This window comes from Netta rufina (genome assembly GCF_964035555.1).
Source record: "Netta rufina genome assembly, chromosome: 16".
In the NCBI taxonomy this organism is placed as follows: domain Eukaryota; kingdom Metazoa; phylum Chordata; class Aves; order Anseriformes; family Anatidae; genus Netta; species Netta rufina.
Window position 1 is genome coordinate 3,002,192 of NC_140140.1, and position 23,860 is coordinate 3,026,051.

The 23,860-nt window shown below is 51.7% G+C and overlaps 1 protein-coding gene across 6 annotated transcripts in view; it reads right to left on the bottom strand.

Moving 5' to 3' along the window:
• Positions 1-429: 429 nt before the first annotated feature.
• Positions 430-23,860, bottom strand: part of RALY (RALY heterogeneous nuclear ribonucleoprotein) — a 116,188-nt gene continuing 92,757 nt past the window's right edge. For all 6 annotated transcript variants that reach the window (XM_084296721.1, XM_084296724.1, XM_084296722.1 and 3 more), the window contains 8 exons: positions 19,714-19,978; positions 15,553-15,625; positions 8,215-8,262; positions 7,866-8,026; positions 7,548-7,661; positions 6,577-6,722; positions 2,033-2,081; positions 430-1,774 (listed from right to left, as the gene is read on the bottom strand). In XM_084296721.1, the coding sequence (XP_084152847.1) occupies positions 2,037-2,081; positions 6,577-6,722; positions 7,548-7,661; positions 7,866-8,026; positions 8,215-8,262; positions 15,553-15,625; positions 19,714-19,969 (843 nt within the window). In that variant the 5' untranslated portion in view covers positions 19,970-19,978 and the 3' untranslated portion in view covers positions 430-1,774; positions 2,033-2,036. The remainder of the gene's footprint in view (positions 1,775-2,032; positions 2,082-6,576; positions 6,723-7,547; positions 7,662-7,865; positions 8,027-8,214; positions 8,263-15,552; positions 15,626-19,713; positions 19,979-23,860) is intronic.

The following is a 23,860-nucleotide window of genomic DNA, read 5'->3' on the forward strand; positions in this document are numbered from 1 at the left end:
CTTTTATTATACAGGATCATATATACAAGGTCACCTTTCTCCCAGACATCAGCATCGCAGTCAGTTCATAGCAAAAACCGCAGCTCATCTCTCAAAGCCTAGAAAACAGCTCTACAACGGCTCAGTACAACACAATGGATAAATTGTACAGGAACCAGAAAAAGGTAGGGGAAAGCACGGTTATCCCTTAATTCCTTCATGACTTATTCGAAACTAAGAAATGCAAATAAAACATTGTGCTTCAAGAGCCATGCTTGCTCCAGGATGGCCCTCTGGGCAGGGAAGCGTTGCCCCCATGACCTGTTTTCCCCTCCACCCTTCAAAGAGAGATGCTGTCCAGGAAGTCTGGCTTCGAGCGCTGGAGCAGAAAGCAGGAGTCCCCTTTCAGAGCACCCTGTACAATCAGGGGGCCACGTGGTTTGTGAGAGAGTTTCGCTGAGGAGGTGTGGGCACCATTCTGGACTCAAAGCGCCGATGTGTGTGTGTGTTCTGGGGGGGGGTGGCAGACAGAGGGGAGATGGGCAGGACACAATTGCTCTGAATAAAGTGCTGTGTGAGTCTGTCCCATATACCTCTGAACTCAGAAAACTTCCATAAGCCCACGGAAGAGGAAGGAACAGGCCAAGAAAGGCTGAGAGACCTCTGGGGTGTTGTGGTATGAAAAGGCTGCCGCAGCCTTGTGCTCGCACGACGTGACATGGGTCAGAAGCAGGCTGAATTTGGGCAGCAGAGGGGGGGTACCGGCATGCCCACAGGTGCTGTGCTCGGGACATTCACCTGGACCACTGTGCCCAGGTGTGCTGCAGCTCTGCCAGACTGATGAGAGCCCTCGCCGCCAGGAGCAGGAGCCAGCATGCTGCCTCCTGGCCCCTCGGCTGGCGTGGAGACCCAGGGGAGCTGGGGCAGGGGGTGCGAGCACCCAGGGGAAGGGGCTGGCTCCTCTGGCTGGGGAAGCAGGTAGGTCAGAGCCCTTCCAGGGGGCGGCGGGTCCAAAAGGGTCTTATCCGCCTGTCTGACGTATGCTTGCATCTTCTCGTTCCTCAGGGACTTGCTCAGCCTTCCTATGGTGGTTTCCCAGTGGAGAACGAGGAGGCCAAACTGCTGAAGACAATGCAGGCTTTGTTGTCTTGCTGTCCCGCAGGCTCTTCTCACCTCCCCCTCTTGGAGCAGCACAGCACATGCACAGGCACCAGCTCCTCTCTGCCTGGAAGTGACCAGGTACCTGTGGTGGTGTGTGGGACAAGAGCCACAACAGGAGGTGGGCACTCCAGGAGCAGAGCTCACCCCACACCCTCTTCAACATGACCTCAAGCGTGAGAACACAAATTGTCCGAACTGAGACAGTACTTTCCCCCAGTTAGCAAATGCTCTGTCTCTCACCTAGTATGAGAAAAAAAGTCCTTGTGGGGTTGGGCTTAGTTCTCCCTCCGCTCCTAGAAAAAGCCCTGTAGCAGCTCTGACTCATGGGGTGACACAAGTGCTCTCCCATTACCCAGTCAGTGGTGGGTACAGATTACACAGGGTTTGGCCGCTGCCCGGGCTGGCTGCAGAGCTCTGAATCCATTGCAGAGGGTCGTGGGGATTCACTGGGATGATGAGTTTTAGTCGTCTTTGCTTTACAGATGGATGGAGGATGTTGGGCCATGTGTCTCCTTTCGAATGCCAGGTAGAGATGACAGCAGCACTTCAATTTAGCTTGTCTTGCTCAGTGTGCCAGGACAGGGTTTAGTCTCGTGCTTTCCTCACACCATTGCTCACTGCTGCTCTGAATGGGCTGCAAGGAGAGACAAGAGGCAGTGATTAAAAAAAGGGTCCATCATTTTCCTTGAACCTCAGAGAGATAGTGTGAGACATAGGAAAGGGAGTGAGGAGCTGATCAGTGACCCAGCTGAGCAGCCAGGCTCAGTGCTAGAAAGCACAGAGGATCAGTGTGAAAGAGCATCTTCTGAAGCATCAAAAGATCCCAACATCTCGCATGGAATCAAAACTTCTGTTCAGAATCGGTCTCTAAAAAGTAGCGTGTGAGTTGTACCTGGTTACTGTAGTCTGGCATCCTCCACATCTGTGTAATGGCTGTTCTCCTGGAGGGAGAAGGGAAACAGAAACAGGAAATCACCATGTGCCCCCCTGCCCTGCCCGAGACACCGAGCTGTGTCACAAGCAGGGACCAGCCCGGTCCATCATGGGCAGGACAGCTGGCACGCTGCAGCAGGGTCAGATACTCCATGGTGGAGGAGCTGCAGAACACGCCAATGTGGAGACTGTGGGGAGCAATGGGAAAAGACAATGCCAGGCAAAACCAGAAATTTCCTCTGATCCTTATGCTAGCAAGCCTCTGCCGAACAGACCTGGGATGTGTGATTCCTCCTTTGATTTTGAGGTCTGGCTGAACCTCAAAGGGACTGGGATGAAGTTGAGCCCACCTTCCCTTGGTGGTGTAAAGTCGGGTGTCTGATCTGTGCTGCTGCAGAGCCAGCACCTCCAGTGGGCAGGCTGCATGTCCCCAGGGAGGGTCTTAGGCCTGGGGCATGAGTACTAAATGGTAAGCACTCATCATTGCTAGGTGAACATTTAGGCTGGATCCCTAGTCTTCACATGGCCAGGTTAAATGAGAAGCCCCATAATTAGCAAGTAGCTACAGCATGCGTATAACGTGGTACCTTGTTATGTGTGTTTTCAAAGCTCTTCCTTGTTTTAGCCCTGTGAGAAGTTTATTTGGACCTGGGAAGGACCCACACTGGGAGCACAGTTCCTGTGGTTACTGGAACTGCCCAGGATGCTCAGGGGGAGTTGGTCTGCAGTGGCAAATCATGCACAATGCAGGGATTCTGCTGGTGAACAGAGAAACTGGTCCCAGTTTGCAGCGCAGCTCATCGTCCAGAATAATACTCATAATATTCACCACTCCCAAGGCCACAATGACAGCACACCATGCTGAACTGCTCCCCACACAAGAGTGGGTTTGAAAATAAGGCACGTGAAAGTTGCCCTCCTGGAGCCATTCTGCAACATAAATCATTAAAAGAGTAAGGTGCTCAGCAGTAACATTTTATTTCCTACACAGGCTCCATTTTATGATGAACAGATGGAAATGGAGCCAGAAGTTTGTAGGTAATACCAGATGATCCAGAAGGAAAGGCAAGGGAGACCAGTCCTAACCCAGTTAGCAGCAGGGCGCTGGGGAAGGGAAATAGGTGTGTGCTATCGGGGAGCTCAGCAGGGCTTTTGCAGAGATCCTGCACGGGCAAAAGCCTGAGGACTGCAAGGCATGCAGAAGGGACAGCTGGAAACTGCTCACAGGAGCTGGGAATTGAGACTCAAGATGGGCAAGTGTGGAGGCTTGTGACTTCTGGCAGCAGAACAAAGGCTCCTCTGCCTGCAGAGCTGCAATTACAAAGCAGGTATAGTGCCCTGGGAACAGGCTCGTCAGGAAAACCAGGTGAGGTGGCGATTGCTCTGGGCAAAGGAAGGGCTCAGGTGCATGGGGACGTGCACTGGAACGGGGATGAGCCAGCTGAGAGCACATGGTTGAGGGGCAGGGGGCAGAACAACGTGGGCGACATCATGGCAGGCATCTGCTACAGCCCACCCGATAGGAAACCTGCTCTGATGTCTGGGGGAAGCCTCCTGGTTGGAGGCCTTCGTGCTCCTGTGGGACTTCATCCAACCTGGTATCTTCTGGGAAGTCAACAGGGCTGGGGGCAAGCAAGCTGGGAGACTTCTGAAAACATCAAGAAAGGTTTCCTGACACAGCTGATTGACAAGCTGGCTAGGGTCAACGAGGTGTGCTTCTTGACCTTCTTACCAATGAACAAGGAAGAGCTGGACAAATATGTGATGGTGGAAAGAGAAGCCTGAGAGAAGTGACCATGAGAAATAGCAGAATCAAATCCTTGGACTTGAGAGAAGAGATCTGGGGATGTTCAGAGATCTGCTTGGCAGAATCCTACAGGAGACCGCTCTGGAAGCTCACAGAGCCCAGGGCAGCGGGGCCACCTTCCAGCACACCTACCTTGGAGCACAGGAACAGCCCCTTCTGCTGTGCAGAAGGGGCAGGCATGGCAGGAGGATGAGCAGCAGACTCCAAAACAAGTTTTTTCCTACACAAAAAGCAGAACCCAGAAGGTGAAAGCAGGGCTGGGCCACCAAGGAGTAAGATAAAGCCAAAATTCCAGTGTGCAGTGGTGGTGTTAGGAAAGCCAAAGGTAGGCAGAAACTGGAACTAGTGAAGGATACGAAGGGCAACAGGAAGAGCTTCTGTAGGTACACCAGCAGGAAAAGGAAGGATAACAAAAACATAAGCCCATGGCTTAGTGGGGCTGGGGACACAGGGACCTGCTGACAAAGCAGATGGAGAAGGCCAAGGTACTCAAGGCTTATTTTTCCCCCACGTTTTCCCTGGTCAAGTCTGTCTCCTGGCCTCCCAGGCCCCCTGAGCCTAGTGCTAGAGCCTGTGGGAATGCAATAGGAATGATTCTGTGGAGCAGGACACATGGGGATGGTTGGCAAGAAAGCAGCTTTGAAAAAAAAAAAAAGACTTCGGATGCTGGCAAACAAGTTGGGCAGGAGTCAGCAGAATGTCCCTGGGGCAAAGACACCCTACCAAAGAGACCCTACCACATCCTGGGGTGCATCAGCTGGCAGGATGGGGGAAAAGACCTCCACAGGGCCCTTCCTACCTAAATTATTTTACAAGTCTGTAAACTTTGGGCACAGCAGAGCTCCTTTTCTGACCAGCCTCTCTGGAAAGGGCACAAACTTGTTTTGGCAGAGGCCCCCTTCCTCCTCCTTGCTTGGGCCTGGAGTGTACATTTTGGACGTGATTTCCCCAGCCAATGCTGGAGCCTTCACCAAGGCCAAGCAGAGATTTGTGCACAAAACCAGGCAGCCAACTTTACCCTGCAAGTAGGGCTGTAAAGAAGCATCTGTCCAGCTCTCATCACCTTCAGTGGATATCATGTGCTTGATTTCCTTGGGCTCTACAAAGCCCCTCACCCAGCTGTCCATGGACAGCAGAAGCTGAGGTTATGCTGATGACTGTAAGCCCAAGAGATGTGGGATGAAGGAGCCACTCCCCAGGAAATTGAATGACTTCAAAGCTGCTGTGCTCTAAGGTGAGGAGCAAGATTTAAAGGACAGCTTTAAAGGACAGTTTAAGAAAACACCCCTGCAGATGAGCTCCACAGATTAACCTGCCCCATGCTGAGTACATCTGAACCTGTTTGATGATGGCAGTAAAATATTTCCAAATGCAATGTCACTTTAAAACCAGACAATTACAGAAAATCAGAAATGGTAGGGACCATTTAGTAGTGATTTTCATCTATCCCTAATGAGGATCAGCTCTTCTTGGAGAAGGAGATGGAGAGGGACTAATTACAAGGACATACAGTGATAGGACAAGGTGGGATGGCATGGAGAACTGGATGGTCCTTAAGACCCCCTCCAGACCAAGCCATTCTGTGATGCTTAAATCACACCCAGTGGATGTCTGTCCATTCTGCGTTCTCATCCCACTAATGGCAAGGTCCATGTTTTCTGTTGACAGTCTGTGAGCTGCTTTCTCATCATTAAGCTTTCCCCTAATTTCTACCATCTGTTTCCCTTGACATAATTTAAACCTGGCCTTCTTTATCCTAATTGACACAGAGATGGAGGCCAGCTTTTGCCTTTCTTCTTTACAGTGGTCTTTTATTTCTCCCCTTAACCAACTCTTTCCAGATTTAGCAGGGGTCACGAACTTAGCTATGAGGTCCCAGAAACTGAAACACTTGAAATATGTCGTTCAGATCCTACATCCGTCATGAGTATGGTGGGGTGAAGTGCAAGCCTGCAATCAGCTGGCAGGAGTTCTGAGATCCTTGGCCATAGGCAGGGTGCTGCAGGTGTGAAGTGCTGTGTGGTCAGCCCAGCAGTGATGGGGTGAGGATGGAGAAGGGGATGGTGAGCTCCATCCTCACTTCTGCTGCCACCAGTGCTGTGGCACCTGGGAGTGGCCCACAAATCCTGCTCATTGGGTTCTTCAGCCCCTGTTCAGGGCAGAACTAAAGGCAATGGGGCTGACATGGATAAAATCAGGCTAGCCACGCTCAGAGAAAAGCGCTGCCCTTGCCATGGATGTACAGCTCCATGCACAACAGCTTGCTGAGACTTTATAACTACACTTGTGCAATTTGGTGCCCACAGACAAAAGGCCTTTGCAAATGCCCGTTTTAGGAAAGTGTGGTTAATACAGCATGGCCTGTCTTTGGCATATGTTTCAATTCATTCGAGATACACTTCCTCTGGAGCAAAGCAATTTACTTTAACCATTAATTAAATGTTGTGAAATCAAGGATAAATACAGTCCGAATTTCAGGAGCCAACTGTGTTTCTCCACCATTTGCTAGGTCAAAGCTTTTGCAAGCAGCTTAACAGATAGGAAGAACAAGCTGTGAACAATCATGGGATTAAATACAACAATTTCCTTTTAGGAAGGAAAAACTATTTTCCTGGGGGTTTAATACGTTACAGTAAAACTGTGGTCCATTACTGAACTCCCCTGGCTGGAGGAACGTAGCACCCAACTGCTCTTACCAGTTCATCTTCACACTCATCCCGTGCGAGCCCCTCTTCCTCTCCCTCATCCCCGTTCAGCGGCTCCTCTGTGTTGACCTCTGCCTCGGACGCTGTGTCTTCCTGCGAGACTTCACTTTTGCTGCCATCCGCCTTCTTCCGTACCTCTGTGAGAAGAGACGAGCCAGCAGGATCAGGGACTGGGGAAGGCAGTGGCTGCAGCCTGGTCAGACTCACCCAGAGGCCCCGGCATGGGGTCGGTGTGTAAATAATGGATCTAGGGTTTATTCCGCAGTAGGAAGCTTTGCTGCTTTTGAAGGAGCTGCTAGAAAGAAACCCAGGAGTGGGCCGAGCAGCCCAACTGGAGTGTGTGTGGGTGGCAGAAGTGACCCAAACAAGAAAGCAAATCAAAAAAATAAAAACTGTACTACAAAAGAAAAAAAAATCACAATTTTAAACCCAATTCCATAATTTGGAGAATTCTGGCATGTGATTTTGGCAGCCCATGTAATTGTCAGCAAAACCATTTTCTGAATCTTGACCATTTTTTTCACAGTGATGCTTCAACACCACCTAGTATTTCTGTGATGTTTTCTCCTGAGAGACACAGATCGGTGTGTTCACTGAAGTCCATTGCTTCAGCTTTGAATTTCGATGACAAGAGAAGAGTTAAGTACCCTTAGAAAGCAGCACCCTCCCTCTCCAAGGCACAACTGAGAGCTTGGAGCTGAGAACTTAGCACTGAGCAGAATTTTAAGCTCCTCAGGGCAGGGACTTTTATCTTCATGTTTGTTAGCAAAGTTCCCTTATCTGAGCTGGGGCTACAGAAACCTCCTGTACTGTGTCTGAGCACCCCCCAACCTGGATCGTGGGGGAGATGCTTCAGTGCTGGTGCCCAGGGGATGCTACAAGCTGTGATGGGTCTGAAGACCAGCTCTGGTGGGGTCTTTGCCTCAGGCCAGCCCTCAGGCACCTGCACGCACCCAACTGACCTGTGGACAGTTTCTGTTCCTCGGCAATCTGCTCCAGCCGGCCCAGCAGAGCATCGATGTTAGACTTGATCTGCGTCAGCTCGGTTTTGATCGTTTGCAGCTCGCTGCACTTCACTTGGAAGGAAAGAAAGACAGAGAGGTGTCAGCCAGCATGGGCTTTGCTGAAAGGGGGGCATAAACCTTGCTGAGAGCAGCAACGAGCTCTCCTGCACCACAGCCCCTCGACAGCTCGTCACTCCCGTTACAGCACTGGTGGTGACCGTACCGGGACAGTGCTGGGTGGCACGGCCAGGCCCCGGGCTGCACGCACATACTCACACTTCAGCTTGGCCGAGCTGTTGGCAATGGCAGCCGATCGGGAGAAGAGCTTGACGGGGAGCGTCGCCTTGACGCGCCGGACAAGGGGGATAGTGACCCGCGGCCGCTTCACAGGGACCACCCTGGGCACTGGAGACACTCGGCCCCGGTACTCGAAGAGCCTGCGGGGGGGATGCAGAGGGTGAAGCAGGAGCCGAGCACCCCCAGCCCAGGCCCTGCCAAGCCCGGACATCGGATGCCACTGCCAGAGCCTGTGTCCCCCCCACCTCGTGCCCCATGGCTGGAGCTGTGGCCTCTCTGTGCTGCCTGCCCCACAGAAAGCCCCTTTGGCTCAACCTCCCCAGCTCACCTGTCATAGAAGTCATCTCTGTAATAGTCGTAGTCGAAGTCGTAGCCGCTGCAGAAACAGAGTCAGGATGGCACACGTTAATTAACGCCAATAACGCACCACCACATCCGCCCCACTGCCATGCTCCTGACTGGCCACGGGGAGAAAGCCTAGCCTGGAGAAAGATTTGGGGCTGAACACACTGGAGATGTGATGTTGGCATGAACCTCGCTATCTGGAGGAGAAACGAGAAGTGCAGATGGATTAAAAGCTACGAACTGGGGCTGGGGACAAATGTCTACCAACCCCCTGAGGGGATGTCCATGTGATGGCTGAGCCTGGGTAGCTCCTGGGGGCCAGCTCTCCATCTCCAGGCCACCTTGTGGAGAACGTCAACTGATGGATTGCACTGGTAATTGTGGAGGCCAGTAACGCGCTGTAATACATTGGTTTAACTTGTTCTCAGGGCATTGCTGATATCCTTCCATTTTGTGTGGTGGGACTGCACCTGTGCCAGGAGGACATAGCTTTACCTGCTCTACCTGGGTGGTATTCTTCCATACCATATGTAATGGTTGGGGGAGAAGTCAGGAAGAAGGGGGTATTTATTAATTTAACATTTTTGCTATCAAGGATTTTTAAACCTCCCTCCTCTCAGCAAGACCCTGCCCACCTCCTGTTCTCTTAGGCTTGAGCTGCATTTTAACCCAAGGTCAGACCAATACATTTCTCACCTCTGACACCCCCTGGAGACCCAGTAATGTGTTTTCTCTCTTGCTGCAGCTGATTTTTTTTTTTTTTTTTATTTTTCACAAGGCAAGACAAAACAGGTGATTGCAGAGGGCAATCACAGCTCTTCAGAGTGCTCTTGTGCTGGCTGATGCCCCAGCACACTTGCACACTGTGGAAGAGTAACGCTGCTGAACAGAGCAGGTAACCCCCAGCTGGGCACAGCATCTGGTTCCCTTGTGTGCTGCTGCCCGAATTGCTGCTGCTTTATGAGGAAGTTATGCTGACATTCCCTCTGCTCTGCTCTGAACAAAGAGAATCAGCCCCTGGAAGCAAAAGCTCTGTCCTGTGTCATGAAACTATTTAGTGGCTTATAAATAAACAACACTAATGGGAAGAAGGAGATAGCGATGGGAAGAGGGAAGGATGAGCACTCAAGTATGTAGCATGGGGGGTAAAGTTGGTGTCCTGCATCTCAGGCAAGAAGTGACAAAAAGGCTGGCTGGCTGGCAGGAAGCGTGGCTCATGTTGGCCCAGGACATCTGTCCTGCCTACACTGGCACTGGGCTTCCCACCTAATATTTTGGTTTCAGCAACTGGCTGGTTTCCTGCATGGGACTTTCCCTGTTCCTTGGATGCCCCCTGAGTTCCCTGATCACCTGAAGCCACGTGCAGGGACAGCCTGTGCCTCTGGGGACCCAAAACACACCTCTGGCTGGCTGAGGACAGCTGGTCTCCCTTGGAGCCAAAGGGACTTGGTGCAAGTTACAGACAACGAGGCAGCATTTGCACCTACTGTCTTTTTTGGCAGCTGGAAGTGGTTTTGTGCTGAACCTTGTCTCCAAGCAGATGCTGACCCACTGACCATCTGTGGCCAGCTCTGCGCCTGGGCTGGGGTGCTGGGTGCGGGTTCCTGTTGCTGAGCACTGAGGGCAGGGAAGGTGTGACTACAGAGCTGTTATCTCCAAAAGCCTTCCAAATTCGATTTCATCACAAAAAAAAAAAAAAAAAAAAAAAAAAAGCCATTTTGCTGAAAGCCTCAGCATAGATGAATTAGATTAATTTCAGAATTTCAGCATATTTTCAGCCTTGGCACCCTCCCTTTCTGATATGACTTGTGGACACAGTACCTGCTGGCCTCAAAGAGGAGAAACAGCTGTCCCAGCAGCCTTCCATCCAAACTCTGCGTGATCTGCATTTATTCCTTGGTATGCTTTTCTCAGCTGAAAGGCAAAGGCAATTCCTACCACGCCAACTCTTGCTGGAATGTAACCAGCGTGTTCATACGGACAGAGGAAATATGTTTTCATGTGGCATTTCGAGACTGATAACTTGATTTTCATTTGGCCCCAGGATGAAACTTGGAGATATAGAAAGTGCTATAGAACAGCAGCTCCCCTCAGAACTTCAATCTATTTTAATCACCATGTGTGTTTGACTCCAATTCTGTCTGAATCCAATAAACACAGAATCAAATCAAAATAGGATGTCATTTGAAAGGAAAACTGAACAAGGGTGCTTCTACAATGTCAGGCTCTCACTCTTTTTCTTTCTTCAGGTGCAACTGAAATAAAATTGATACAGTTCTGTAATATTTATCAAACCTGACGGGCTCTGTTGAAGCGCTTCTGGCTAGCTCTAACAATGCCACCAATATTCTTTGTATCCACAGGCAGGAGAAGACAGTGGTAACCTCTCTGTAAAGGTCTCACAGACTCCGAGTGGGAAGAAGCTGGACCACCTCTCGCTGGGAAGCTCACTTGAGACCATGAGGCAGCTTTAGACCATTTCCTGATGAGAAACACAAAGCTTAGAGGGAATTTGGCACAACTCTGAAACACCCTCAGTGCTGTCATGCTTCTGAGACTCGTCCCAAGCTGGCTTTTCCTCCAGGCCACATTAGTTGGGGTGTGGACACTGGGCTCAGCACACGGCTGGCAACTCCTGGACTTCTGACTTCCCCAAAACCAGAGGGATTCATCTCACTGAGCTTCAGATGCTGGGAATGTAATCACATAAAGCCAAGCCAGAGAGCAAGACGTAGTTCCAGGTCATGGCTTATCCCAGCCAGAGGCAGACATCTGCCATGATGCCAGGTGAACTGCACTGAAGAAAGACTTTTTTATCCAGCAAGCACAAAGGGAGCCCAGACAACCAGACCGCTTGAAAGCCTCAACAGCGTAGAAGGCTGAACGTATGTGAGATGAGCCCGTCTTAGACTCAGGGCAGTGTGGGATGGCAAAAACTCTGACCCCAGCCTCTTTCAACACCTGAAAAGTGTGACACAGCCCTCAAAGAAGAAGGCAGTGGGCTTAAGTCAGGGATTTTTCTGAAGTCTGTGACTGTGGGATGCTGCTATAACATGAGTCAGGTCACAGCTTAACAGACAAAGCCAGTCCTGCAGGAGGCTGTGGAAGGAGGGAGGCAGTGGCTGGGTGCCTTTACCTGCATCCTTGGAAGTCAGGTGCAGAGCAAAAGGCAGGGCTTCCAACAGAAAAATACGAGTAAAAATCTAGCTTCAGTGGTTTACCTGGAACCTGTGTGCTGATAATTTCACAGCACATAAGATACACCTTTCTGAAACGGATGGATCATTATTCAGCGAACTGGCAGGGCCTCCTTTGTGTACAGGAATAATTTCTGCCATGTTTCAGTCAGCTGGTGACACTGTGCCCTTTACAACTAGAGCAGGGACAATCAGAGAGAGAGGCAGCAGAAGCCTATAAGGCCATGTCAAGTAGCGTGATGCTTCCAGCTCATGATGCTTCTTCTGCATTGTTTTCCTACAGCAATTAAACAACATTTATAAATGACTCACAAAGGTTCAAAATCCACACATTTCCAATTGAAGGGGAATTGTTTTTAGGTGCTGCATTTATATTACATTTGTAGTGCTGTTTCTGAGCACGTACCTGAACAGTAAATGTAAAGCTGAGTGGCTGTGCTTTTAATTACCTGGCTGACAGCCCTGCACTGATAATCACAATTGATATGTTGTGCTCTGCTCAGATCCTCCTATTAACGATTGCATAATCTTAATTATTGCAGTAGTAGAAACAATATCTGCTGAAACGCTACTTGGAATATCTAGCCATAATTAAATAGTGAGCTTTTAAAATCCTGCACATCTGGTATGAGATTCTTTACTCCTGCAACTAGCTGAAGTAGCAAGAAGCTGGGAGAGAAATGCTGGAAGGGAAGGCAGCAATTCCAAGATGCTGGGTCTGCAGAGGTGCTAGGACAGCGTGCACCAGTCCTCTTCACCAGTGCTGGACCCGACGGTGCCATTGCTCACCTCCTGCTCTGCCCTGGGGTTGCTCCTCAGCCCTGTGCGTGGGTTTGGCACCAGGGCTTGCAGGGCTGTCACTGATCTGAGCACCACAGCTGAGACGTGGGAGGAGTGGGTCTGCTGGCTGCAGGTGGTTCGACACCAGCTTTTTGACTGCAGTGGGTACAGCAAAGGACACAGATGCCAGATGGGCTGCGAGGTCGTTGTCCACTTGCATCCACGGGCTGTGAAGGTGTCTGCAGAGGTTTGTGTCCACCGAGCTGCTTGGCACTTAGCGGCCCTTGCAAGACTTGCTCAGGTTGTCCCAGATCTTGCTGTCCTTTGGCTACAGAGCAACATGGGCACCACCACCACCGGGACGGGGAGGGACCCTTGGTGAACCACAGCACTGCCCACCCCAGCGCCCCGCAGCTGGTCCCAGGGCAGAGCCATCTTCTCTGCACAGCCCCCAGCGAGGAGCAGCCAAAGCACAGCGCGGCAGGGGCACCAGCACCGACCCGGCTGTGGTCCAAAATGCCCCAGGAAACCCTGTCTGGACGTGTGCTAGGCAGGTGAAAAATGTCCTGCCAGAAGGCAAATGGTTTTGAGACACAGCATGTGAAGACCTGGGGGACATGGTCAAAAGACAAGCTCATTTTGCAGCCAGCCTCGCTAACTCTTTTGCAGCATTTCCAGGCACGTCTGTGTTGAGCAGCAGTGGCCAGGGCACAGGTTGGAAGCACGGAGGGGATGTTCTGTGTGCAAGGAGATGCCCAGGGAAAGGCACAGGCTGAGGGAGGGTGGCCCTGAAGGGATCGAGGCAGAACAGTGACGGCAGCAAGGCTTTACACTGACTGAAGGTCTAGGTTTTGTAGAGGCATCTGAGAAAACTCATGATGATGTGAACCTGGGGTATGTTTTACCTGCTAGAGGTAGATGGGAGGCTACATCCCAAGGGATTTCCACTAAACACCCAAATATTACCCTGGGGCTGATGGATCAAATAAGACTGCCACTGTTTTTACTTCCTCTGTGTCCACAATGAGATAACCCTTGCCTTCCCTTCTGTAGTACTTGATTCTCTCATGCAGAGTTAGGCAAAATAAATTGCAACCATTGCAAAGCTGATCTTAGGTGTTTAACACAGCACTTCTATAAATGACAGTGCTGTGATTTTTGATGTCTAACATTTAGAAAAATTTATGTCGGTTAGAAGCTATAACCACGGCTCACTGCAAACCTGGATTCCTGGCTTTCCACGAGATATCGTAAGTTTTGCTAGTCCAGATGGCAAAATTTAAATCTGTCACCAATCTGGGATGAAATATTGCTGAAGCTCAGAGCAGTGTAGTTCTCTGGCCCATATTTTAGCATATCCTTATTTGTGGGAGTAAGCAAACTTCTCTCTCTTCTTCTACGTGACAGCCTGGAAGTCTGAAATACTGGTCATTTCAACAGAAGAGGATTAGTAGTCAAGGCATGGGTGAAGAGTAAATGCTGAAAAAAAATGCTCTTTATCACATGATGTATGGAATGAACTGATTTGCAGTATGGCTACCAGCACCACGCAAGTCATGCATGTGCAAATAAATAGAAGGATTTGTGTCACTTCCATCTCCATATGTCAGTGTGGATGATGTACGGATGCACATTTTCCCCCTGTAAATCCGGAGGGCCAAGCTCTGGCTAAGGGTGGCATCCACAATAAGCCTCCTGAGTGATTTGCAGCCAGCGTGAAGTGCACGAGACCCAGCTCGAAGAGCTTGGGATTTCAGCACAGTTTTCTGGGGTCTTTTGTCTCAGGGTGTTTTTGCAGGTGGAAGCTCTTGGACTGGCAGCCCAGGTGCCCCATGCCATCTGCCCAAGGGAAACCTGTTGGAAATGGATGATGCTGCTCCCTCTCCCAGCATTTCTTCCCTCCTTGTAGCTAGGGAGACAGAAAACAGCTGAGCCAATGCCAGCCACATGGGACACCCACAAGCTGCCTGGGGTGGCCCCAGTCACCCTGGGAGCCAGGCAAAAAGAGAAGCTGGGTTCGCTGGGGCTGCTGGACCACGGGATGCAGGGGGCAGATGTCATCCTCTCGGCTGGGTCTGGCCAGTCAAGAAGTCCTATGAGCCCAGGTGGGTGGAAAAGTGGGGAAGGAAGTGCTGGTCCTGGATGGCAAGAAATGTTCACCTGCAGAGAAAGAACTCAGCTGCGAGGCCCAGGGAAGGACTCAGCAGGTGCCCTGGGGGTGTCATGGGAGGGTTTCGGAAGCTCTGGAGGGTTTGCCTGCATCAGAAGCACGTTGCCACTGCTAAGGTTTGCCATGTACTAGCACACTGGTGTTGGGCTGAGTCTGGATCACAGTTTTTTCATTTCTCTTTATCCCTCTCACTTTCCTTTTTATAGAAAAAGCCACAGTTCTCTCATGATTTTCTTTTGTTATAACACCCACCTATAGCACTGATACTAATTTTATTCCCAACATCACACATTCTAAATCCTGACTCAGTGCCCCAGTCTCCATACCATGAAACTGGTACAAAAATCACGAGAATTTATAAATAAAACACATTTGGGGATCTTGTTATTTGGTTTTTGGTTCTCGAACCTGTGGGGCATTCTCAAAATACCTTTTTAATTTTCCTTTCTGAACCTCAGGAGCAAGAACATAATGAATTTCTCCCATGCTCCCACAACTCCAGGCTGTGAGGCTTCAATGAAAATCTCCAATTATTGTGAGAATTATGATGAAGTCTCTAGAGGTGGCAACAGTGACATTGAAGGCTCTCTGTCATCTGTGACACCCAACGTCTCCCACAGACCTATGTCATGTACCATTGTCCCTTCTGTCCCTTGTTCTCTGCCCTCTTCACTGCTGCTGCCAGCACAGGTTCCCTCAGGGCCTCTCCTGGCCACCTCCCTGGTCTACCTCCACTTGTTGCTCCAATGCCTTCCCACCTTCTTCCTTTCTTGTCTCCCTTTCTGTGTTATTCTTCTCTTGCCCTTTTCTCCAGCATCTTTCCCTAAATTACCCCTGTTGTCCCCAACACCTGGCAAGTGCCCCTACTGCCTGCGCTCCTCCAGTGTGCTCCAGCCCCAACAGTGCCCAGGGCCAGGCCATGCCCAGTTGCAGTCTCACTACACCACGGGTCTCGGCCAACCCTGGGTCTGCCGTGTGGCCTCCTGCTGGCTCTTCTCCCTTCAGCCTAGCCCTGAGGGGTGTTGCAAAGGCCAGGCTCAGAAAAGGCCACGGGAGGAAAAAATCTGACTGTGCACAAAAGGCCTGGGGGGCAGTTCAGGAAAATCAGCCCTGGCCAGAAGGAAATACCTGCCCGGAGACCTCACTGCAGGGAGGTGGCACAGCAGAGACCTACCTGTATAACGCGGAGGCTGCTCTCTTCAGCCCTTTAGGTCTGTTGGGTTTGGGCTCCCCGGCCATGTTGATATCTGCAATGAACAAAGCTGTAGCATTACACGGCTGTGCCCAGCAGGAGCCGTGCCCGGCCGCACATCAAGGCAAGGTCAGACAGACCCACTGCACTCCTGTCTGCCTTTAGCTGGTCCCTGCCGGGCACGCATTCCCGTACTTAGCCAGCCTCTCCCTTTTCTTTTACAAAACTTCAAAGCATTTATTTTCAAAGTCAAGCTCCCCAGACACGATCTAACCCGTGTACACAAATTCAGGGCAGGCTTTCCAGGAGAACTCAGTGCTGTTGTGATAAGGCAGAGACTACAGAAAACTGCTGCATGCTGCTAACTGGTAGTTATGATTTACCCCTTGCTCCTTCTAGAATAAAAAATGAATGTTAAGGACAAGCCACCCAGGCATGGCTTTGGACTGGGCTGCATTAAAAGGTGCACAGAGTGCAGGTGCACGCCTGCAGGCACCCCAGTTGATCTCGCGGGCACGTCTTCAATGAGGGAAGGTGAGAATGAGCTGCTCTAATCTGCAGAGGAAATTCCTCTCCTCGGCTTCACTGTCAAATGTGCTTTTGACGTGAGAATAAAGAGGCAGAGCCAATTTCATGCAGCCTGCAAAGAGCCTGGCAATCCAGTGCTGAGAGTGACCACGGGTCAGCCTCTGTATAAGCGCCTCTGGGCAAGGCAGATTCAAGCACACGAGGCTGGATGTCCTCAGGTAGCCCAGAAGTACTGCTTGCATGGGGCTGGGCATGGGCTGCCCCACAGCACTGGTGCAGGTCTGTGTGCTCAGCCAGCTGCATGGGCTGCAGCCTCTGAGATGGACTTGAGGATGTACACCTGGGGCTCAGGGCTTGTGGAGCTGACATTGCCAGCTGGGGGATTTAAGTTCTCACCTCTTCAGGACTTGCAGGATGCGCTGTGAAACTCAACAGCTTTACGTCCCAGTCCTACCAGTCACTGCCTTTTTCACGCTGCATGAAGTGAGCACAGGACTTCATGGGGAAATAATGGGGCCCAGTTGGGCTGCTCACCACCAAAATAAACAGCTGGCAAAGTGACCAGAAGTAAGTGCTCATTTTCTTTGCGGCCTTTCACCCTTCATCCTTCACCCAGAAGAGTGTTGAGCCTGAACAGGGACGAGCATGGACACAGGACAGCTCTGTGGGCAGCTGCTGCCAGTGTGGGCCTGTTGGAGCAATGCAGTGCTTTTGGCAATGCTATAAAGGAAGAGAGGAATAAACTCTTCTTCGGTGCATCCCAGAACACATCCCTGTTCAGCTCCAGTTCCCCTACTGTGAACCCTTTCTGCTGTCAGGGTGCATCTTGCCAGCTGCCAGTCACTTTTCTTGCACAACGGAGAGCTGATGACAGCACCATGCTGATCAACACCCTTCAAGGGAGACGCAGCGGAAGCCCAACGGTGGATAATGACAACAATTAGCTCAATTTGTTGGTACGCGCTGCCAGAAATAGCACTACAGAGCCTTCATCAGGGCATGCAGTCAGAGCAGGAAATCTGTACTTTCAACCCATAGTGGTGATGAGAAGTAAGATCCCCCAGGACTCCCTTGACAGTGAACAAGGAGAGACAAGAGCTCAGCATGCACACCAGCCTGAACAGATTTTGCAACCCATTGCCATTCTGGCTCCCTCCTCAGCATCGCTGTATCCATCTGCTCAGCCCATGGCGGTGTATGTCCCCCCTGCTCATAACCAGGCATCTCTGCCCACACTGAAAGCGGAGGTGGCAGGGCGAGCTTACTGGTGTGGATCCAGATTCCAGTGCAGAGCTCCCCCACTGAAATGGTGATGGGCTCCTGCAGTGGCTGGGCTGTCCACACAGGTAGCCAGGAACTGCCTGGCAAAGCAGTCCGTGACCCAGGATGGGCTACAGATGTGGCTTTCAGACACCTCCATTTCATGATGCATCTTGCTGATCAGTTAAAATGGAAGCCTGACAGTTTGCCTGTCCGCTGACCAAAGGAAGAAGAATCAAAACGAAAAGATGGAACAAATGCTACTAGACCACCTAGCTTGAGAGCTGACTTTATGTGGGAGGAGACAGCTAGAAAGACAAGCTGCTGCCTTGCTCATTTGTTCTGCCATGGCACCAGAGATGGCAGGGAGACTGCCGCTGGTGCTCGGGAACAGGAGCCACTGAGAGCCACAGCCCTCCACCTGAGGGGCTCTGCAAGTCCCGGCTTTTCTACAGTCTATTTGAAGGGATTGCAAGAGCCCTAAGGGGAAGCTGGGTGGAATACATCCTCCTTGGATTATGCAAACTGTGCCATGTAGTGCCAGCAGAACCGGGATACCACAGCTGGGGCCTGGCGTGCAGGAGTGGCTCTGGCTTTGGGTGGGGATGCTGTCCTGCCAAGGGACCTGCTGGCAGTGGGGACAGGAGGCACTGCAGCACGCCGCTGCCCCAGTACCCAGTGGGGGTGCTTTGTCCCTGCACCGGGCACTGTCCTGAGTGTGTGGGTGGTGACTCCCCACGCAGGATGCAGCTGCGATGGTTTGTGCCTGCAAAGAATGGAGCTGGAAAGGGACATCGGTTCCAACAGCCATGGTATCACAGCTCACGATGCACATCCAGAACCCTCCTTTTGAAGCTTAACAGTTCTGGTTGTATCCACAGGTTCTGGCTTGAAGATGCCTGCCAGGGCAGGAAGCAGGTGGGCTGGGGAGGGCAGTCCTACCACAAAAAGAGGCAGGGGCAGCCTCTTCAGCAATGTGCCTACTGTGCCCCCTGTCTGTCCGATCCCATCCTTCCTCTCCACATCAGCACAGCCTATGGGGCCGTGACTGCCTCTTTCTGTGCCTTCTTTCACGGTACACTTTCAGAGGCATCTCCTTCTTCAGCACGGTGCCAACGTGCTATCTGCCTCCCAGCTGCCCTGCTGGCATCTGACCCGAGTGCCACGAGAGCTCCTTGGCTCCCTGGCACCTTGCTCTCGTGTCAACCAGCCCCGTGCACGTGGACGACGTCTGGGCTGGAACAGCTGGCACACTGCTCCTCACCTTAGCCCAGCTTTGTGCTGACGGGAAGAGAAGTGAAGGAAAGTTTCTGGTATTTGAGTAAACCATGTATGGAAGCAGCACACTGGCTTGAAGACCAGACTGAGCACGTAACTTCTTTCTGACTGCTGTGCTGGAAGCAGAGTGGGAATGGGCTGCAAATCGCTTTCCTGATTGTCCAGTGACCACTGCCTGTAGCAGGCTTGGAAATAACAAATTTTCATTAAAAATACTGTCTTCAGTTCCAATTCTCAGCTTAGAGCTGGTGACAAGGGCTTCTCACCATGTGACCCTTCAGAGCAATCTGCAAAATAATGATGCAGCTGGGAGCAGTTGGGGCGGTTTTGTTTGTTATTTCTTATCACACAGCAGCACAGAGGAGAGACTGTCACATATCAGGCGGGGAGAGAGTTACCTCAGTTAACATCAGCTGGCTAAAGCTAGTCTGTGATAGTCCAAGTGAGATTATTGCCTCTTTTGACAGGCTAAGGCTAAGGCTGGTACCTCCATCCCAACCTCAGCCGGGCCCAAACCCAGAGGTGTCTGTCTCTGCTGACCACAGTGGATGCCCTGGTAATGGGACATGATGAGACACTTGGCTTTTGAATGGTGAAAGAAGGGGAGGTGAAGTCTCTTGTCATGGTAGGGGAACCCATACAGGTGCTGTGGTGCTGTCATTTCGGTCCAGGCACCCTGAAATTAAGGGTTCCACACCCTTAATTCAGGGCTGGGCTTTTATCTGGAGCCCCCACTGCCTCTCCTAAGCCCAGGCAGCGCTGTGGTCACAGCCCTGCGGGTGCCGGTGTGCCCCGTGGCCAGGACCAGCCTCACAGTGCCTGCCACCCCTGCGGGGCCCAGGAACCTCCATCAAGTCCCCGTTGAGCTGTGCTGTAGGACAGCTTTGTTGCTGCTTTCCAGCTCTGTCACAGCCCTGCCTGTGCCTGCTGGATCACTGGGGGTTGCACTGGACCTGACCCTGACCTGCAGCTCAATGTCCCACCTTGACCTCGGACTGGCCACCCCTCGACCATCCTTCAGGGCTCAGCCCGTCCTTGTTGCACCTGGACACCTACAAATTTTTAGGAACGACTTACCCAGCGTCTGGCCAGCGAGCACGCGCCCGTTCTCGCCCAGGACCGCGGCGCGTGCGTGCCTCTCATTGGAGTACTGTACGAAGGCATAGCCCTTGTGAACAGAGCAGCCCACCACTCGTCCGTACTTGGAGAAAATGGTCTCCACATCCGACTTCTTGACCACGGCTGTGTTGAGATTGCCAATGAAGACTCTGGAGTTGATGGACTTGGGGTCATTCTTGTTCGTGATGTTGCTTGTCTGCACCTTCAATGACATCTTGAACACCTGAATGAACAAATGGGGAGTCAGGGAGGTGTGCAAGTCTTACAAAGAGAGGTGGGGGGTAAATCTCTCAGCAAGCCTGGAGCAAGGGAACCAGCTCCTTGACTTCAGCTGGTCTCTGGAGACCTCTGTGTGCTGGGGAGGGGACTCTGTCACACACAGAACTCAATGGAAATAAATGTATTTATCGGGCTGATCCTCGGAGCGCAAGCTGGTTGCTCCTGGGGGACCAAAACAGCATTTAAATACATTGTACATCCAAATATAAGGTTTAATGCTATTAAAGGAAAGCTTTTACCTGCCTATACTTAATAACAACTCAAGGGCTGCTCTTTTTAAAGCAGTCTGCATTCAGCACTTATGCTCGTGCCCAGCTCCTGTGGCTGCCCTCTGCTCAGCACCCCGGCGCAGGCTGGGTCTCGCCGTGCACAAGGACAGCCCTGACCAGGGCTTCGTTCTCCTGGGTGCACACAAAGAGGTTTAAGTGGCGAAGGACCCCACGAGCTCCTGGCTGACGCCTGGACTCTCGCATTGCCGTGCCGGGCTTCGAGCTGAATTCTGTGCCGACAGGAGGTGTCACTGTTAGCCTGGGAATCGCAGGCTGCCTGCTTGCTGCTGCTGCAACCCACTTCCCCCAGCTGCAAGGCACTACCCTCTGTGTTCCTTGCCTGGGTATTTCAGGGCAGCCCCCGAGGAAAGGCTTCTATTCTCAGGACAAAGAAGAGGAAGGGACAGGTCTGGGAACTGCGGTAAATCAAATCTGGTCTTGCTGCCTATCGGGCAGCTTGCTATTGTTGCCGCAGCCAAAATTACAGCTGTCCAAAGATATCAGTTTGATTTTCATCTCTCAGAAACAGAAGGGCTGTTTTGGGATCGCTGTTGAGCACTGCACACATATAGTGTGATACTCACCCAGGAAAAGGGGGTGCAGAACTGGGGCAGGTACTGACTTTCCGAGGCACACCATGGTGCTGCTCTCCCCCAGGTCCCCCCAGCTCTTGCAGAGCCATCCTATCCCCTCCCAGAGACCCCGATATCTGGCCCGATGTGGGTCTTTGGATCTCCAGGCTGAAGAATCGCATTTGTCTGAGCTGCCTGCCCCAAGGCTGGGCCGGTGTCTGTCCCCCAGTCCTCACTGGGCACAGAGGCAGTTCCTGACATGTGCTTTGCAGTTGCACCAGGACTTTCAAAGAACCCAAGTCCTCCTTTCCCTTCTTCTTCTGCAAAGAACTTCTCCCGTAGGACACGAACTCTCCAGCTGCTCCTCTCTTCCCCTAAACCTGCAGGAGGAGGGCAGGGGGGTCACTATCCATGTCACCCCTTCACCCGCTGTGCCCCACTTTGGCTCCTCAGGTGACAGATGTCCTTCTGAAGGACTGCTCAGCTACCGGCCCCTTGGGACATCTGGACAGGTTTTAGGGCTTGTCACCGCTAGCTCTCTACCTCAGGATCTGCAGCTTCAATGAGACAACCGAGGAGAGCTGCCTGACCCAGAAGGTGCCTGCAGCCCGACCCAGGCAGACAGGGAGATGGTTAATGCTGACTGCAGTCACTGGCTCTGTCTGGACACACTGGGGCTGCCAGACCTCTGCCTTTTTGATTCTCAGAGGACAAAGGACCAGGCACTCAGTTCCTCTCATCGGTTAAAGCCAGACCCAACAGGGTGCTGGGGACGCCTGGCAGGGCAGATGCTCCATGCAGAGCAGGGGAGGATGTGACCGTGCAATAAATCTTACCCAGCTCTCACCCCCATGATTCTATTAACCTGCCACTGGAGCTGGAAATGATCTCTCTGCTAAATCCAAGTGAAAAAAAAAAAAAAAAAAAAGGTGGAGTTTGAGCCTGGCTCATTTCATTTTCCTTTTCACCTTTATGGATTACAATAGCCAGAGACTTTTATTGTATTATTTTTAAAGCCATTCCTAGCAGACACAGTACTCCCAAAAACCCTGGAAATAATAACTAAGAACAGGATTGTTTTTTCCCTAGGAAATTTCTGTACTGACCCCCTGGGACAGCTGAGGCTGTGAGGGACCTTCAGGAGCCTGCACACGCAGAGGGTGCCCATGCCCTGGTAGCCCCGGACATTCTTGCTTCCCAAGGATGTGCCCAACCCACTGAGCATCCCTGACTCTCCCTGCCCCATGGTATCAGCGATGTCACAGGGCACTGGCGTCCTAGTTTAACTTTACTCTCGGTGACTCCCTTTGCTGCTGTTGCTGTATTTCTGCCTCAGAGCAGCTCTGCCCTGGAGCGTGGTCTCCAGAGCTCTCAACCTCACACCATCCTCACTTGTCTGGCAGAGATTGTGCAAGTCCCCAACCCCTTCTGATTGCCGCCCATGACCCCTGTGTGCTGAAGCTACATCCAAGCCCTGCAGAGCCAGCAGCACTGTGCTGGGACGCCCCTGCCCTGCTGCAGCTTGCTGTGGCACCCGGGGCTCCCACTTGAGAAACCACAACAAATTCTGGGTGCCTATAGGACCTGCTGTTAAAGCCTGTCTCTCGGTCTCCTGTGTGATCTCCCTGCAACAGTGTCTCTGAAGCTGCCCTCGTCTGGGTTGTGATGGCAAAAATGGGCATTTGCATCTTCCAGCTCCAGTGCTAAACAACCCAAAATACAGCCCTGGCTCTCAACACCTCCTTTCCGCACCCCGGCCAATTTTAAGCTGCTACCCCAAACCCCAGCTTAGGGAAACCCCTAAAGCTGCGGTAAGCCCAAACATTTCCCAAATTGTGGCAAGCCCAGAAGTGGGTTATTTGCATTTATCTGATCTCTGCCCAGCTGTTTGCAGCTGTAAACTCCAATTACATCAGTGCTGAGCTGCTTAAGCCGGCGTGGGAGGGATGTGGGTTAAGCTGCCTCCGTGCAAAGGGAGTGCAGAACAGAAAGGTCTGGCAGGAGGTAAATCAGGGTAAATCAGGGTAAATCAGGGCTTTTCCTCTCAAATTTAGAGGGCTGCCTCCTCTCAACGGGAGCAACATGATTCGGCTCTGCTGCTGCAAGTGGATCTGGTCCACACTCTTTGTCTTCTCTAAAAACAAAGGAGCTGGATGAGGATGTTTCTCAGGTGGGCACTCAGGTATCATATGTATCTTCACTTTGAGGAGGGATAAATTACCAGGAACAACAACCCTGACACCCTGACATCTCCATGAAGGTGAGACATAAACCCCCTGCCTGCACACTGTGCCGGGATGGCAGCAGTGCCACAAGACACATCCTGTGCAGTTCAGCACTGTGCAGGGTCTCCTCAAGCTACTGTCTCTTTGATAAGAGGTGCCTCTTATCTCCTCGAGATACTGTCTCTTTTGATACTGTCTCTCCTGGAAAGAGTCCAGCGGAGGGCTGCAAAGATGATACAGGGCCTGCAGCATCTCCTTTTGAGGACAGGCTGAGAGACCTGGGGCTGGTCAGCCTGGAGAAGAGGACTGAGGGGGGATCTCATCGATGTGTATAAATACCTGAGGGGTGGGAGACAGAGGGATTTGGCCAACCTCTTCTCAGTGCCAACATGCCAAAGAACTTCTGCACGGTGAGGGTGCCGGAGCGCTGGGACAGGCTGCCCAGGGAGGCTGTGGGGTCTCCTCTGGAGATATTCACGGCCCGTCTGGACGCCTCCCTGGGCAGCCTGCTCTAGGGAACTGCTTTGGTGGGGAGTTGGTGATCTCTGGAGGTCCCTTCCAACCCCTACAGTTCTGTGATTCTGTGATAATGCCATGTAAAAACCCGCAGGAGCCCCTGCGGAGCATCTTGGCGATGTCTCTGATTAGAAAAATACGTACAACAGAGACAAGTACCACTGGTGATATATTAGTATTCTAATAACTACAGCTGTCTTCAGGGGATGCATTTTCACAGCTATTATTTTACTCTTCCTCCCCC